At 38.1% G+C, this 18,534-nt stretch overlaps 1 protein-coding gene across 5 annotated transcripts in view; it reads left to right on the forward strand.

Moving 5' to 3' along the window:
• Positions 1-18,534, forward strand: part of WDR41 (WD repeat domain 41) — a 196,399-nt gene that overhangs the window by 7,678 nt on the left and 170,187 nt on the right. For 3 of the 5 annotated variants that reach the window (XR_013556330.1, XM_078448753.2, XM_078448749.2), the window contains exon 3: positions 8,392-8,501. Coding sequence is in view for 4 of the 5 variants with exons in the window: in XM_078448753.2 (XP_078304879.1) it covers positions 8,392-8,501 (110 nt within the window). In the remaining variant the exon portion in view is untranslated. Of the gene's footprint in view, positions 1-8,387; positions 8,502-18,534 lie in introns of all 5 variants that reach the window. The other 2 variants (XM_078448759.2, XM_078448758.2) reach the window with 1 other exon arrangement.

Raw genomic sequence — 18,534 nt, forward strand, 5'->3', positions numbered from 1 at the left:
CTTCTCCCATTCTGTGGGTTGCCTTTCAGTTTTACTGATTGTTTCCTTCACTGTGCAGAAGCCTTTTATTTTGATGAGGTCCCAATAGTTCATTTTTGCTTTTGTTTTCCTCACCTCTGGAGACGTGGTGAGTAAGAAGTTGCTGCAGCCAAGATCAAAGAGGTTTTTGCCTGCTTTCTCCTTGATGATTTTGATGGGTTCCTGTCTTACATTTAGGTCTTTCATCCATTTTGAGTTTATTTTTGTGTATGGTATAAGACAGTGGTCCAGGTTCATTCTTCTGCATGTCGCTGTCCAGTTTTCCCAGCACCACTTGCTGAAGAAGCTGTCTTTATTCCATTGGATATTCTTTCCTGCTTTGTCAAAGATTAGTTGGCCATACATTTGTGGGTCCATTTCTGGGTTCTCTATTCTGTTCCATGGATCTGAGTGTCTGTTTTTGTGTCAGTACCATACTGTCTTGATGATTACTGCTTTATAATACAGTTTGAAGTCCGGGATTGTGATTCCTCCTGTCTTGGTTTTCTTTTTCAAGATTGCTTTGGTATTCAGGGTCTTTTCTGGTTCCATACAAATTTTAGGATTATTTGTTCTAATTCTGTGAAGAAGGCTGGTGTTTTTTGTTAGGGATTGCATTGAATGTGTAGATTGCTTTGGGTAGTATTGACATTTTAACAATATTTATTCTTGCAGAACAAATATTCCAGAAGCATGGAATATTTTTCCATTTTTTTTGTGTGTCATCTTCCATTTCTTTCATAAGCTTTCTATAGTTTTCAGTGTATAGATTTTTTCACTTCTTTGGTTAGATTTATTCCTAGGTATTTTATGGTTTTTGGTGCAATTGTAAATGGGATCGATTCCTTAATTTCTCTTTCTGTTCTTCATTGTTGGTATATAGGAATGCAGCCGATTTCTGTGCATGATTTTATATCCTGCCACTTTGCTGAATTCATGGATCAATTCTAGCAGTTTTTTGGTGGAATCTTTTGGGTTTTCCATATACAGTATCATGTCATCTGTGAAGAGTGAAAGTTTGATCGCCTCCTGGCCAATTTGGATGCCTTTTATTTCTTTGTGTGTCTGATTGCTGAGGCTAAGACTTCCAATGCTATGTTGAATAAAAGTGCTGAGAGTGGACATCCCTGTCTTGTTCCTGACCTTAGGAGGAAAGCTCTCAGTTTTTTCGCATTGAAGCTGATATTAGCTTTGAGTCTTTTATATATGGCTTTTATGATCTCGAGGTATGCTCTTTCTATCCCTACTTTCTTGAGGGTTTTTATCAAGACAGGATACTGTATTTTGTCAAATGCTTTCTCTGCATCTATTGAGAGGATCGGTGGTTCTTGTCTTTTCTTTTATTGATGTGATGAATGACGTTAATTGTTTTGTGGATATTGAACCAGCCCTGCATCCCAGGTATAAGTCCAACTTGGTTGTGAATAATTTTTTTAATGTACTATTGGATCTGGTTGGCTAATATCTTGTTGAGGATTTTTGCATCCATGTTCATCAGGGAAATTGGTCTATAGTTCTCCTTTTTAATGGGGTCTCTGTCTGGTTTTGGAATCAAGGTAATGCTGGCTTCATAGAAAGAGTTTGGAAGTTTTCCTTCCATTTCAATTTTTTGGAACAGCTTCAAGAGAATAGGTTTAACTCTTCCTTAAATGTTTGGTAGAATTCCCCTGGAAAGCCATCTGGCCTGGACTCTTGTTTTTTTGGGAGATTTTTGAGTACTAATTTGATTTTTTTACTGGTTATGGGTCTGTTCACATTTTCTATTTCTTCCCTCCTGTTTCAGTTTTGGTAGTATATATGTTTTTAGGAATTTGTCCATTTCTTCCAGATTGCCCATTTTATTGGCATATAATTGCTCATAATAGTCTCTTATTATTGTTTTTATTTCTGCTGTGTTGGTTGCGATCTCTCCTCTTTCATTCTTGATTTTATTTATTTGGGTCCTTTCCTTTTTCTTTTGGATCAGACTGGCTAGGGGTTTATCAATTTTGTTAATTCTTTCAAAGAATCAGCTTTTCTGATTTCAATGATCTGTTCTACTGGGTTTTTTTTTGGTTTCAATAGCATTGATTTCTGCTCTAATCTTTATTATTTTCTGTATTCTGCTGGTTTGGGGTTTTATTTGCTGTTCTTTTTCCAGCTCTTTAAGATGTAAGGTTAGGTTGTGTATCTGAGACCTTTCTTCCTTCTTTAGGAAGGCCTGGATTGCTATCTACTTCCTTCTTATGACTGCCTTTTGCTGCGTCCCAGAGGTTTTGGGCTGTGGTGTTATCATTTTAGTTGGCTTCCATTTAGTTTTTAATTTCCTCTTTAACTTCCTCATTAGCCCATTCATTCTTTAGTAGGATGTTCTTGAGTCACCAAGTATTCGTTATCTTTCCAAAATTTTTCTTGTGCTTGATTTCAAGTTTCTTGGCATTGTGGTCTGAAAATATGCATGGTATGATCTCGAACTTTTTGTACTTGTTGAGGGCTGATTTGTGTCCCAGTATGTGGTCTGTTCTGGAGAATGTTCCATGTGTACTGGAGAAGAATGTATATTCTGCTGCTTTAGGTTGTAATGTTCTGAATATATCTTTTAAGTCCACCTGGTCCAGTGTGTCATTCAAAACCATTGTTTCCTCATTGACTTTCTGTTTAGATGATCTGTCCATTGTTGTAAAAGGGGTGTTAAAGTTCCCTACTATTATGGTATTATTATCAATGAGTTTCTTTATGTTTGTGATTAATTTATATATTTGGGTGCTTTCATATTTGGAGCATAAATGTTTGTAATTGTTAGGTCTTCTTGGTGTATAGACCCCTTAATTATGATAAAATGCCCTTATTCATCTCCTGTTACAGTCTTTATTTTAAAGTCTAGATGGTTTGATATAAGTATGGCTACTCTGGCTTTTTTTTTTGTCGACCATTAGCATGATAGATGGTTCTCCATCCCCTTACTTTCAACCTGAAGGTGTCTTTGGGTCTAAAGTGTGTCTCTTGTAAGTAGTGTATAGATGGATCTTGTTTTCTTACCCATTCTGTTACCCTGTGTCTTTTGATTGGAGCATTTAGTCCGTTGACGTTTAGAGTGAGTACTGAAAGATATGAATTTATTGCCATTATGTTTCTTGTAGAGTTGGAGTTTCTGGTGGTGTTCTCCGGTCCTTTCTGGTCTTTGTTGCTTTTGGTCTCCCCTACCCCTGCTCCGTCTTTTCTCCCCTCAGAGAGTCCCCCTTAAAATTTCTTTCAGGGCTGGTTTAGTGATCACAAACTCCTTTAATTTTTGTTTGTCTGGGAAACTTTTTATCTCTCCTTCTATTTTGAATGACAACCTTGCTGGATAAAGAATTCTTGGCTGCATATTTTTCTGATTCAGCACATTGACTATATCCTGCCACTCCTTTCTGGCCTGCCAAGTTTCTGTGGATAGGTCTGCTGCAAACCTGGTCTGTCTTTCCTTGTAGCTTAAGGACTTTTTTTCCCTTGTTGCTTTCATGATTCTTCCCTTGCCTGAGTATTTTGTGAATTTGACTATGATATGCCTTGTTGATAGTCGATTTTTGTTGAATCTAATGGGAGTCCTCTGTGCTTCCTGGATTTTGATGTCTGTGTCTTTCTCCAGGTTAGGAAAGTTTTACACTATGATTTGCTCACATAACACATCTACCTTTTTTTCTCTCTTCATTTTCTGGGACCCCCCCCCCCCACCATGATTTTGATGTTCCTTTTTAATGAGTTACTGATATAATTCTTAAATTGTGCTCTTTTGCCTTAGTCTCCCTCTTTTTTTCTGCTTCATTATTCTCCATAAGTTTGTCCTCTATATTGCTGATTCGCTGCTCTGCCTCATCCATCTTTGCCACCGTGGCATCCATTCAAGACTGCAGCTCAGTTATAGCATTTTTTTATTTCATCCTGACTAGCTTTTACTTCTTTTATCTCCACAGAAAGGGATTCTAATGTATTTTTGACCCCAGCTAGTATTCTTATCGTGATTCTAAATTCTGGTTCAGACATCTTGCTTGTATATGTGTTGATTAAGTCCCTGGCTGTCATTTCTTCTTGCTCTTTCTTTTGGGGTGAATTCCTTCATTTTGTCATCTTGAAGGAAGAAAGGGAATTAAAAAGGTAAAAAAAATAAAATTAAAAAATTAAAAACAACACACACACACAAATCAAATAAATGATGCTAGATCCTAGGTGTGTTTTGGTCTGGTTGTTGAAAGGAGCTTGATAGATTAGAGAAAAAAGGGGGAAAAAAAAGGTTTGAGAATTTGAAAAAACGAATACAATGAAATAGAATAAAATGAAATGATGGAAGAAAATAGAATTTGAAAAATTTACAAAAAAGTAAAAAATACAGTAGAAAAACATTAAAGAAAAATATTTTTAATAAAAATTGAAAATAAAAATAATTTTTTTCTCTTTCTGTATTTAAGAAAAAGAAAAGAAACAAAAAAGAAAAAAAAATTAAAATTGAATAGATGGACCAGCGAACAGACTGAAATACGATTGAAATTACACCGTTTTTTTGTAGAGGTCAAACTGTGAAGCACTTTATAGTCCATAAACTAAGCAGGCAGAGAGACTTGTGGTGTTCCTGAAGAGCGAAGTTGGCCCAGTTGGGCAGAACTTAGTGTAATGGCTCCATTCTCCAGTAGATGCTGCTGCTTAGCTTTCTGGGGTGGATTGTTGTGGCGCTTCTAAGTGTGTATGCGCATGCGTGGGAGCAGTGAAAATGGTGTCACCCAGCTACCAGTCTCTAGTTTGGGAACTCTGTTCTCCCCAGTCAGCAACTGCACACCTGTCCTTTGTCTCCAGCTTGCATCCATTCCCCGCTTTTACACTGTCTGTGACCAAGCTGTCAGATTGCCAGGTGGTATCTCCCTCCTGAGTTTTATCTCAGATGCGACTGCTCACTCTGAGGAACTGCGGCTTTGACCCAATCAGACCCTCTGAGGGTCTCACCAAGCAATGGCTGGGTGCCGGCCATGTCCAGGAACATTCATGGGACTGTGCTGCTGCCGATGCCCAGAGACTGTGGCTGGGTGTCAGCCTGCCCCAGAAAAATGTTGCACAATTGTGTAGCAGCAGTATTTCAGGGATTATGGAAAATCACAACATGCATCTGGCACCAGGCTTCACACTTAACAACCTTGTTCCAGCACCACCAAATGTGGTTGTTCTCTGGAGTCTGCTGGGACTGGGTGGCTGCACAGCCTTTACCAATCTCCTTCCTGCAGAGGAGCCACCTCTCCCTGTGTGGCCCGAGGATCTCCAGACCTCACTCTGCTCCTGGGGATTTGCCCTTCCCACCAGAGCACCGCCAGGTACTGAGCTGCGGAGTTTCAGACTCTGTGCTCCCTGTGTTTATAGAGTCTTAATGGAATTTAAACCCTCTCCTTTCTCCCTTTTTAGTTCAGTCCCTGCAGCTGTTTCCACTTTTCCATTTTCTCTCCACATGGATTTTTTTTGGGGGGGTGCTTTTCCCATACTCTCCCCCCATCCATCCTCTCTCTGCAAGCAAAAACAGCTCCTTGCCCTTGTGGCCTCTCTCTTCCAGTTCACCTCTTTGTGCTGCCATACCTGCTGAGTTGGGGTTCACGTTGTGCAGATTGTTGTGTTAATCCTCAGCTCAGTTTTCTAGGTGTGTAGGATGGTTTAGTGTTGATCTGGCTAGATTTCATGGACATGAGATGCAAACAAAACTTCCATGCTCTTCTGCCATCTTGGCTCCTCCCCCCCAAGGCTTATATGATTATTAAGATGAAAAATAAATCACTCCTGATAACAAGCAAAATAGTATTTTCATTCTCACAAAAAGAGACTATTCTCATCCTATGGTGAGCACAGTGCTCACTTGGAGTAAACTAGTCACCCGCGGGAGGCTAATTACCTTTTCCAAAGAACTGGACTACCATGTAGTGTGTTCTCAAAAGTAATTTAGTAAATGATGCCCTGGTATCTTGAAAGAGTTAATATGCCACTCTTAGAGACTCCAGTGACTGGATTGTTTCTCACGATAGAGGGAGGAGTACATGCTTGTCAGAAAATCTGCTGTCTTAGATTTCCCTGTTGGAAGACTTAAGAGCTTCATTTTCATTTGAAGCCTAGTGGCTTCTCTGAGAACTGATTGTATGCCATCTGACATCTCAGATTTGAAGAGTTATGATGAGAATTCTCTCTTTAGGCATACAAACTCCAAAGTAGGACCTTGAGGTTCTTGTAGGGGTTGCTTTGGATAGCCTGAGTTAGGAGATCACTGCTTCTCAAGAAGGTATGTTTTTTTCCCTTTTAGTTTTAGAAGAACAATCCTTGCCCCTATTCTGCTGTAGTTGAGGACCATGAAGATATGCAGCAGAGTTTGGAAATCATAGTTGTAATCCTTGATCAGCTGTTAGCCTAACTATGATCTCAGTCCAGTCACTTAGCAGCTATGAACTTGTATTTCCTCATGGGTTACCTGAAGTTCTTTCCCAGTGCTGACCAAATCTAATAATGCTATAACTGTATGGTTGACCAGTGTGGGGAAGTCAGTTTAAAAATACCTGTTAGGGGCGCCTGGGTGGCTTGGTCGGTTAAGCGTCCGACTTCGGCTCAGGTCATGATCTCGCGGTCTGTGAGTTCAAGCCCCGCGTCGGGCTCTGTGCTGACAGCTCAGAGCCTGGAGCCTGTTTCAGATTCTGTGCCTCCCTCTCTCTGTGACCCTCCCCCGTTCATGCTCTGTCTCTCTCTGTCTCAAAAATAAATAAAAACGTTTAAAAAAAAATTAAAAAAAAAATAAAATAAAAATACCTGTTAATCAGAGGCCTAGGCTGGTATTTGTCTAATCTTTCTTTTGAAGATAATTTTCTTTTATCTGGGAGGAGATGATCTGATTCTGAGTTAAGTTAGCATTGTGTTAAGGGGGTGAAAAGGTAAGCAGATAACATCAGTGTTCTACTGGAGAGTTCCTGCCACCAACAACTTCCCTTGCCTCTTTGTAATAGGATGCAGGCAAGGGGTTGGGACTGCATTAGAATTATTTTACAGAGTAGGAAAGGAAGTTTGGAATATGCAGGAATTTAACTTTCCATTGAAAACATGGCTTTGCAAAAAAATCCTCATCCCTGTGCTACAGTCATTAGTGCCATGGGGTTTTTATATTATCCAGTAAAGTATGTTTAGTCCATGAATTTAACAGAAAAGGAAATATTAGAAAGAAAATAGACAACCCAGACATATTCTCCTATAGGAAACACTCAGTAACTTTTGGTTGGATTGACTGGACTCAAGGTACTAGTTTTTGTGTAAAGTTAGCAAGGCAACTGGACAACTACTTAGAAGCTAGTATGTGGCAGTGTCACCATATTTATTCAGTTGCCAAGGCAATGCCAGGTGTTTATGACCACATGAGAGAATGAAAAGAATGGGTAGTCTAGTGGCTGTTCAGGTCAGTGCATGGACATAGGCCAGGAAGTATCTCTGCTCATGCCTCTTTTTATGTATGGATGAAGGCAGATAGTTCAATTCCAAGGGAAACTAGTGAAGCTTGTGAAGTATTTTAGGAGCCTTCAGCTTTCCTCTCTCCGCTGACATTTTTAGAGTCGGGAGCTTCACCTTCACATCCTTTCCCCATTCACAGTAGGAAATTAGTTGGTACTATTTACACTTTGAAAAGATTTAAAGCAATATGCTAATTCATCCATTTTAAACCCTTTGATTTTAGTGTAGAAAGAATGTCTTTATCTTAATCAATTAACAATTAAGCATTAGGAGGCAGGTAAGAATGGTGTTGGAGATAGAATGATTTGCACAGGGGCATTCTTCAGTTTAAAGAAATGATACCACACCTGAAACTGGCCCCCCAGATAAAATCCACTTTAGTTATTTATGGATGCTCCAGAATTTGGAGAAAAAGGAGTAAAGAAAAATACTCTTCATGTGGAGGGTGGAACATAGGTGGGTTTTATTATTCTTTAAATGGTATATATATTCTTTTGTTCATTGAACATATTTCACAATAAGAGAAAAACAATAAAAGTATCAGTTGTAGTTTCCTCCCCTCCACAGTTCCTGTCTTCAAACATCAGCTTTTCTAGAGTAACCAAGATTTTACAGATTTCCTTAGAGATTGATCGCCTCAAAACTTCTGAGGACACAAGTGGCAACTTCTGTATTGTTGCCTTCTCCTAGGTGACACCCTGGGCTCCAAAGTCACTTGGGCCATTTATGGCTTTAAAGTAGTCCTCTCCAGCCATTGCTCCCATACAAACCTCATCTCTTTCTTCCCTATGTTTTTTATTCCTCTGCTGTGAAATCCCCAGAGTCCATTTTTACTATGTAATATCCTGATTTGAAGCTTCCTTCTGCCTTCCCTATGGTAATCCTGTTGTTTCCTCTAGACAGGCAGTCCTCATCCTCCTGGCCCCAAATTTCTGCTGCTTCAGGGACATCTGGAACTGGGGTCAGGGCTTGGGAGAAGTAACAGCTGGACATGCTGCCCATGCATCTCTCAGGTAAATGGGGTGAGGGAGAGAGGGAAAATGGAGGCTTCATTGGGTATAATATAGGAAATTCTGACCTGGAACATAGGGATAGGTTGAGAAAACGAAATCTAAGTTTTGGGAGAATCACCCATGGGACTTTATCTCTTAACTTGTGTGTGTATTGATGATTAGTTCAACTATTTCCTGGCCTGAATGCATGGCACCTGACACTTATTAGATGGTAAGAAATATTTGTTGAATAAATGATACTGAGGTGGTAATAAGGTAAAAATACAATATTTTACTTTAGGTATTGGAAAAGTGAAAGAGAAGTCAAGTAATTTGCAGTGTAAAAGTGAAAAAAAATTCTATTGATGTGAACTTCTTATCTGATCATCATGAACAACGAAGCAAATATATGTCACATCAAATACTTTCAAATGATATTTGAGTTTTCTTTGGTAACAGTAGTAAATTCCATGAGATACTAGGTAGGTTGTATCAAGGTAGGAAGGAAAGTCACTGGTTATCTAATATTATTGCTGGTCAAATCATTCACACAACTTACAGACCTTGTGGTCATATAGCATCAGCTTAGACATCTTCAAGATATAGGAAACTCACCACCTGATGAGGAATCTCATTTCTTCAAATACATTCTTTTTTTTAATTTTAAAGTTTATTTATTTTTTTTGAGATAGAGTGCAAGTAGGAGGAGGGACAGAGAGGGAGGGAGAGAGAGAATCCCAAGCAGGCTCCTCAGTGCAGAGCCCAGTGTGGGGCTTGAATCCATGAACTGTGAGATCATGCCTTGAGTTGAAACCAAGAGTCAGAAGCTTAACCAACTGAGCCACTCAGGCACCCCTCTTCTAATACATTCTTATATTACACTGAAGCCATCGCTCCTCTGTCTTAGCCTTGATGTCCTACAAAACAAGTCTACCTCCTTTATTATTACTTGACATATCTTCCCATGTATAAAGACAGCTTTCTTATTTTTCTTCCTTTCCTAAAATCTATGAAAAGATAAGAGGCTATGATCAGAGATGCTAGAGTTTCCCAAGTTATCAAAAAAACATGTTTAATCATCTTTATTAAATAGAAGACAGATTTTAAGTTGCATGGGGTGGGGTGTCTTTATTTTTCCTAACCCACACAGATAAAACAGATTATTTTTTTAAATCAATATGTCTCAGTCTCTAGGGATGGGGTTTAAGAATCTCATTTTGAAGTTTGAGAACCACTGTTCCAGTCACTGAAGCTGTCCAGGTGAATTAAGTGTAATTGATGCTAATCTCAGGAATGGGTCTCACCTAGAAAGCAGTGTTGAGCGTTTGTTTGTTTGTTTGTTTGTTTGTTTTTGTTTTAGTTTAATTTAATTTTTTCTTTTTAAAATTTTATTTAAATTCTAGTTAGTTAACATACAGTACAATATTGGTTTTAGGAGTAGAATTCAGTGATTCATCACTTGCATACAGCACCCAGTGCTTATCATAACAAGTGTCTTCCTTAGTACCTATCACTCAACTAGCCCATCCCCCACCCACCTCCCTCCATCAACCCTCAGTTTGTTGTCTGTCTTTAAGGGTAATGTTGAGCCTTTCTGACCTCTCAGCTAACAGCCTTGGAATGGCCTCAAGTCTTTTACTGACTAAATGTTAACATTGACACCTATTAACTCTCATTTACAAACTTTCTTTCCCTCTTTCTCTTAGTCATAGATTTCTCAATTTTATTTGTTTATTAATGTTTATTTATTTTTGAAAGGGAGAGAGAGAGGGTGCATGAGCAAGTGGGGGAGGGGCAGAGAGAGAGGGAGACAGAGAATCCAGGTTCTGTGCTGAGAGCAGAGAACCCGAGGCAGGTCTCGAACCCATGAACCAAGAGATCATGACATGGGCTGAAGTTGGATGCTTAACTGACTGAGCCACCCAGGCATTCCAGATTTCTCAGTTTTAGTTAGACCTTCCCCCGACAGTGCACAGGTTGAGTTCTTTTCAGTCTCCTTATCCTTAGCCCTCTAGGTTGCTGCCAATGTAGGATAGTTACCTATTCCCCAAATTCAAGTTTTCTGAGATTATTTCTATGCTTAGACCTTTATATTTCATTGCTCTTCAACCTTAATTTATTTTCTAAAGCTTTATGTATATGAATGAAATCCACTTATAATTCCTTCCTCCATCTGATTATTTTTCTTTGGTTTATGATACCTTCTAATCCTCATGCATGTGCCTATTTAATTTTTTGTGACCAAAAAAATAGATGGTATTTTGTATTCTTTCTCTGTGTATTTTCCATATTGGGGTATGTTTTCATATATGTAGCTTTAATGTCTATAGGATTATCTTAGAGCCTTTTGCGATACTAGTGTTACCTGTTTGTTGTAAATACTATTAAATATAAATACATATTTATTCATTCAAAATATATTTGAATCTGATTCCATAACCCCATCACTCAGTTAAATACTAAGATTTGATGTATGAGTGTGTGTGTTTGTAGATGAGAGCAAGAGAGAGACATAGAGACACAGAGAATGAAACCTGTGTGAAAACACAAGAAAGTTACTTATAGCTACGTCCTGCAATATGGTAACCACTAGCCACATGTGCCTGTTTAAGTTAAATAAAATTAAAAGTTCAGTTCCTCAGTCACAATAGCCACATTTTAAGTGCTCAAAACCCACATGTGATTAGTGGCTACTGTGTTGAGTGTCATTACAGAAAGTTTTATTAGACAGTGCTAACTTACAGCATTCTAGGCTAGGGTGGTAGAGAATCAGATTGCTCTGCTCCTTGCTGAATTCCATGGGACTTCTGTGCTACAGTACAGAGTGAATTGAACAATATAAGCTGACAGTGAGTACTCCCCAAAGGCCTTTGAAGAAGTGCATGTACGTAAGAACTTACCTAGCCATGGGATTTCAGTCTAGATTTCAAAGTAAACTTTTTAAAAATGAGGTTAAGGGGAACTGAGCAAGGTGATTTTAATTACCAAAGGTACAGAATGGGTGAGATGTATAGTTCAGGTCTACTATTTCTGTACTTGCTATATATCCCTAGTTGAATCCATATTTCAGTGATTTTCTCTGTCAATGGTAACCAAAGAATGCTTTTTATATAAGATTTTTAATTTGATCTGTGTGTGCATTTGGGGCTGTTCCTTGACTATTTAGAGTGGGTATATGACAGCTGTGGTGAGGAGTAAAAGAGAAGAGCATTGTGATTTGAGATAGACGCATGTCTGTGCACACACACACATACACACAGCTATGTCATAGCTGTTTCCGGAAAACAACTGTCTTACCACTTAGAGCTTGTCTGGTTCCTGATTTGAAATTAGGCATACTTTCTCCGCAGGACATCCTCAGTTCCCAGCACATCTCAAAAATGGTTATATATCAAAACCCTGTGGACCTGGTCAAATGTGCTGTTACATTAATTATAATGCAGAATGTGGTTGTGGATTCTGTATGCAGATATGCATAGAAAGCCTGCAGATGTGCGCAAAGGAAAAGCTGTTGAAAAGGCTTGAATACATTGCACTGGTGCCAGGCATATTTATCACAGGCTAGTTACTGAGAATGCTGTTGGATTTATTTAATGACTTAGTGTCAAGTATATCATGAAAGAGATTCAGCTCAGCTAGTAGGGGAAAAATATGTGTGTATTTAGTTCCTCCTGCCGCTTCACCTCGTCCAAAGCCCCCAGACAGAGTGGGCTTATAAAATTTTTTGAAGTTTAAGATGGTGACTTAAATGTAATCATTGAGTGTTTCTTTGGGGACTTAAAATAATTCTAAAATTGAAACTTACTTAAAAATGATCACCTTGTATCTTTGTTGCCGGTAATATTGGAAAGTCACAAACTTCATCATAGATTCGGTTTGTAGGATTGATTATGAGAGGGTATTATTGTAGCCATTAATTTTTTTTAATGATAAAAAATTGCAAACATATGCAAATATAGAAAAAATAGTACAATGAACTCATGTATAAAGCAGCCATATCTAATAATTTTAAGATTTCTGTTTCATTTTCTTTATTCATTATTTTTTTCATCTTTTTTCTCTGAGTCTGTTAAAGTGAATCTCAGACATTGTACATATTTCTATATGTATCTTTAAAAATATGAATAAATATTCTATTTATACCCTCCAACAATTAATTTTTTTGGTATAATCTAATCCATAATCAAATTTCTTTGACTATTTCAAAATATCTTTTTAGAGTTACTTAGAATCTTGTTCAAAAAAGTTTTGCACATTAGATTTGTCTCTTTTGGCTTTTAAAGAACAATTCAGTAATATTTAGTGAACTTAAAAGAGTTGGTCATAGTCCAGTTTTTTTTTCATTATAGTCGGTTTTTTGTGGTGTGTTTAAAAATTTTTTTTAATGTTTATTTTTGAGAGAGAGGGGCAGAGCATGAGTAGGGGAGGGGCAGAGAGGTAGGTAGACATAGAATCTGAACCAGGCTCTAGGCTCTGAGCTGTCAGCCCAGACCCTGATGCAGGGCTCAAACTCACAAACTGTGAGACCATGACCTAAGCCGAAGCTGGACACTTAGTCAACTGAGTGACCCAGGTGCTCCTGTTTTTTTTTTTTTTTTAATGTTTATTTTTGAGAGAGAGGGCATGAATGGGGGAGGGACAGAGAGGGGGGACAGAGGATCTGAAGTGAGCTTTGCGCAGACAGCATGAGCCTCATGTGGGGCTCAAACTCATGAACTGTGAGATTGTGACCTGAGCTGAAGTTGGGTGCTCAACTGATTGAGCCACCCAGGTGCCCCATCATAATCCAGTTTTATTTATTTATTTATTTATTTATTTATTTATTTATTTATTGTCATAATCCAGTTCAAGCTTTTCAACACTCCCCCCAAATTTCTTCAAACACATTTACAGTCAATCCTTGCTTCTGCCTCCAGCCCCTAGAAACCACTGATCTACTTTTTTGTATAAATTTTCCTTTTCTGAATATTTCATATCTTAAGTCTTAAAATCTGTAGTAGTGTCCTCCTCCCTTCTTTTCTCCCCCTGCCATTCACTTAACTGGTCTGTAGAAACCCCTGCATTCTAGATTTGTTTGCTTGCTTCTTTCTAGAGTCATGTTATTTGTTCCTTTACTCCTCTTATCCTTCCATATTTCTTGTAAATAGAATTTAGCTCCAGAGCAGCATTATCCAGTAAAACTTGTGCAGTGATGGAAATGTGTATCTGCACTGTTGTTCTGTACCTGTGCTGTCTAATGGCTACATGTGGCTTTTGAGTACTTGTGATCAAGAAACTGAATTTTTAATTTTACTTTTTAAATTTAAATAGCTACATGTGGCTACTGGCTATCATATTAGTGCACTGTAGAGGCTTTTAATCAGATTTAGGTCCAACATTTTTGGGCATGAATATTTCATAGGTTGTGCTGTATGCTTCATATTTGATCATATCAGGAAGCACACAGTGTTTGCTTGTCTTCATTTCAGTGATGCAGTGATCAACCAGGGGGTTCAAGTTGTTACAGCCCGATCTCCATTGTACAGTTTCCTATCACCACTTTAGCTAATGGTTTCATACATTTATGAATATTGTGTGAAGCATTTGCTTCACTAGGGCTTGCAAAATTATGATTTTCTCATTCTGTCATTCCTTCCATGTTGATTAGGTAGAATTCTTTAGTAAATAACTTTATTTCATCACCTAGAGCTATTTGATTATCCTAAAATACATTTTGTATGTGAAAGGCAGGAAAAATGTTTAATTTTTCCATTTTAACTGCAAATCTTCAGAATAAGTAACGTGTGCCCTAGTTATTTCCAGTAGTGTTTAATGAAGAGGTTTTTAAAGAAGTTTATTTGTTTGAGAGTGAGAGAGTATGTACACGAGTGTGTGCACAAGCGAGAGCAGAGAAAGAGGGACAGAGAATCCCAAGCAGGCTCCATGCTGTCAGCGCAGAGCCTGATGTGGGGTTTAGTCTCAGGAACCAAACTGCAATATCATGACCTGCGCCAAAATCGAGTCAGACGCTTAATTGGCTGAGCCACCTAGGCGCCAGGAAGAGATTTTTTTTTTTTTAAGGTGTCATTTTACACTTGAGGTTTATATATTTGGTGTATTTTACTCAGTTGTATTTAGATATTTTTTGATGCTCTAAATATTCTATCTTTGGCCACTTGGAGCTCTTTGTGTTGGCTCATATGTTCTTTTATGTTTTAAATTTTTAAAAATGTTTTTATTTATTTTTGAGAGAGAGAGAGCATGAGCGCACAAGCAGGGGAGGGGCAGAGAGAGAGGGAGACACAGAATCCGAAGCAGGCTCCAGGCTCTGAGCTGTCAGCCCAGAACCCAACACCGGGCTTGAACCTACAAACTGCAAGATCATGACCTGAGCCGAAGTTGGATGCTTAACTGACTAAGGCACCCAGGCATCCTGCTCATGTGTCTTTTGATTAAAACCATGAAGAATACTAATCATTAGGGAAATGCAAATCAAAATCACCTCAGACCCATCAGGATGGCTACGATCAAAAACCAAAACAAAACAGAAAATAACAAGTGTTGGCAAGGATGTGGAAAACTTGGAACCCTTGTGTGGTATTGGTGGGAAAGTAAATTGTTGCAATTGCTATGGAAGATGGAGAGTGTTTCCTCAAAAAATTAAAAATTAAAAATTACCATATGATCCAGCAGTTCCTCTTCTGAATATATACCCAATGGAATTGAAAGCAGGGACTTGAAGAGGTATTTGTATACCCATGTTTATAGTAGCATTAATTGCAGTAGCCAAAAGATGGATGAATGAATAAACAAAATGCTATATATACATACAACAAAATATTATTTGACTTTAAAAAAGAAGGAAATTCTGATACATGCTACAACTTGGGAGAACATTGAGGACATCATGCTAAGTGAAATAAGCCAGTTGCACAAGGACAAATAATGTGATTTCACTCATATGAGATGCCTAAAGTAGTCAATTTCATAGAGACAGAAAGTAGGCACATAGTTGCTAGGGCTTTGGGGAGAATGGGAGTTATTGTTTAATGGGTATTGAGTTTTAGTTTTACAAGATAAAAAGAGTTCTGTGTGTGGATGGTAGTGATGATTGTACAACAATGTGAATATATGTAATACCACTGATTTATACAGTTAAAAATGGTTAAGATGGTAAATTTGTTATGTACATTTTACCAAAATTTGCTTAAAAAGCAGTTTCTTGAAGTCTTCTACGGGCAAAAGCCTAGTTGGGTATGCATTTAAGTGAAAATGGAAGGAGTGGAATTGGAGAATCTAGATATAGGCATTTTTTTGAAAAGTTAAAATATATACAAAATCAGCAAAAAGTGTATTTACTTGTTTATTTTTTACACCCAGTGTGGGGCTTGAACTCATGACCCCAAGAGCAAGAGTTGTATACTTCACGACTGAGCCACCCAGGTGCCCTTTTTCTTTGTTTTTTGTTTTTTTTGTGTTTGTGTTTTTTTTCTTTAGTAAGAACAAAAGTATTTAAAAACCCATTTATATGCTACTTAAAAACCAAGCATTGTTATTTTTGTGTATTTTCCTCACATGTGTGTATATTATTATTTTTTAAATCAATGTTATGTTTTATTTATTTATTTTGAGAGAGCACAAGTGTGCACGTGTGTGAGTGGGGGAGGGGCAGAGAGAGAGGGAGTCACTGTGCTGTCACTGCAGAGCCCGACATGGGACTTGATCTCAGGAATCAGGAGATCATGACCTGAGCCAAGATTAAGAGTTGGACACTTAACCTGTTGAATCAGCCAGGTGTTCTATGTGTGTATTATTAAAGAAATTTATATACTTAAAAAAATCCACTGGGAAAATCTGCCCCCCCCCCCACCTCAGTATCCTGTAATACTTTAAACACATTTAAACCAAACTTATCTTGGAATGTCAGATCTAGAAGAGTCATATAGAACATCTGGTTTAATCTCATTTTTAAGAAAAGGACATGGAGCCAGGAGGTTGTGTTTGTTCAGTGTTAAGTGGCTAAATGGTGATAGAGCTTGCAGACCACCTGTCCTATGTGAAGTCCTTATCACTGCACCATAGATGTTTCTAATATCCCTCTTGAAAACTGGTTCTACCTCTTGGTTTCCATATATTTGTCAGTGTCATAGTCATTGCTACAGTTACCAGGGACTATATGGGGGTAATAATCATTAATCCCTATTCTCCTCTTTTCTTCTGTTTCCTACCTAATAAATAAAGTCCTGTGGAAATTTTCTTTGAAGTATTTATCACACTCCTGTTTTCTCATTTTTAGTGATGCTGGAATCAGTGGGGTCAAGTGGTGACAGCCTCACTTTCATTATTTAGTTCACTATTAACTTTTTATAAAACAGTTTCATCCATTGATGAATACTGCTCTACTCCTAATTCAGAGCCTTATTTTTTCTTGCTTGCCTTTTTGTGCTTTTTTGTTTTCTCTCCATGTCTACTACTGCTTGGTTTTTCTTCTTATATAACTTTCTGATCCTCCTTCTGTCTTACTCAAAACCTTTTTTTTTTAAGAAAAAACCTTTTATTGTTTTAATTTTATTTTTTATCTTTTAAAATTTACATCCAAATTAGCATATAGTGCAACAATGATTTCAGGAGTAGATTCCTTAGTGCCCCTTACCCATTTAGCCCATCCTCCCTCCCACAACCCCTCAGTAACCCTCAGTTTGTTCTCCATATTTATGAGTCTCTTCTGTTTTGTCCCCCTCCCTTTTTTTATATTATTTTTGTTTCCCTTCCCTTATGTTCATCTGTTTTGTCTCTTAAAGTCCTCATATGAGTGAAGTCATATGATGTTTGTCTTTCTCTGACTAATTTCACTTAGCGTAATACCCTCCAGTTCCATCCACGTAGTTGCAAATGGCAAGATTTCATTCTTTTTGATTGCCAAGTAATATTCCATTGTATATATACAGCACATCTTCTTAAGCCATTCATCCATCGATGGACATTAGGGCTCTTTCCATACTTTGGCTATTGTTGATAGTGCTGTTATAATCGTGGGGGTGCAGGTGTCCCTTCAAAATAGCACACCTATATCCCGTGGATAAATGCCTAGTAGTGCAATTGCTGGGTCGTAGGGGAGTTCTAGTTTTAGTTTTTTTGAGGAACCTCCATACTGTTTTCCAGAGTGGCTGCACCAGCTTGCATTTCCATCAAAACCGTTTTCATAGCCCAGCAGAAGTCTGTGGCCTATGAACTTATTTTTTGCAACCAGAAAAGTATTTTTTTTTTAATTTGAATGGTTTTAGACATGACATAGTTTCACCTCATCCTGCATGACTTTCTATTGCTTTCTTTTTATAATTAAAAAATTTTTTTTGGAGAGAGAGAGAGAATGAGAGAGCAAGAGAGCAGGGGAGGAGTAGAGAGAGAGAGAGAATCTAAAGCAGGCTCCATGCCCGGCACAGGCCTGATGCGGGGCTCAATGTCGTGACCATGAGATCATGACCTGAGCCAAAATCAAGAGTCAGATGTCAATGGACTGAGTCACCCAGGTGCCCCTCTGTTGGTTTTCTCTAGCTCACTTCTCAAGTACTACTCATTTGTACTTGCTACTTGTTCCTGTAGCCATTTTTAGTTTGCCAATCTTCCTGATATTTAGCATGGTCTTCAGCGCCCTGAATAATGGCTGCCCTCTGTATTTCCAACATTATTTCTTACTACTCCTCTACAGGAAACTTTAATCCATTTTCTTATGCTTTTGCTCCCTTTCTCCTCTCTTACCCTTATCCAAATGCTTTGAAAATGAACTCATCTCACACTGTGACCAGTTTCTAGCCTTGTGTGTGGAATTAATGGATGAGTGAGTTTTTCTGGCACTAGTTAGGCTCTTGAAATCTTTGTCTTCAGGGAGCTCAGACTGTGGGAGACTGTGGGAGACACTGGTATGTAACAAGCTACTTTTAATAGTAATTTTAAAAAGTCACTTGTGAAGAGTGATGAATTTTGCTTAGGAGGGCAAGAGTGGTAAATTTCGCCTGGGAAAGCCACATTTAACTTTCCCTGGCTTCTCCAAATCATTGACTTCTTTCTTTGTTCT

This window comes from Panthera onca, chromosome A1 (assembly GCF_046562875.1).
Source record: "Panthera onca isolate mPanOnc1 chromosome A1, mPanOnc1 haplotype 2, whole genome shotgun sequence".
Classification (NCBI taxonomy): domain Eukaryota; kingdom Metazoa; phylum Chordata; class Mammalia; order Carnivora; family Felidae; genus Panthera; species Panthera onca.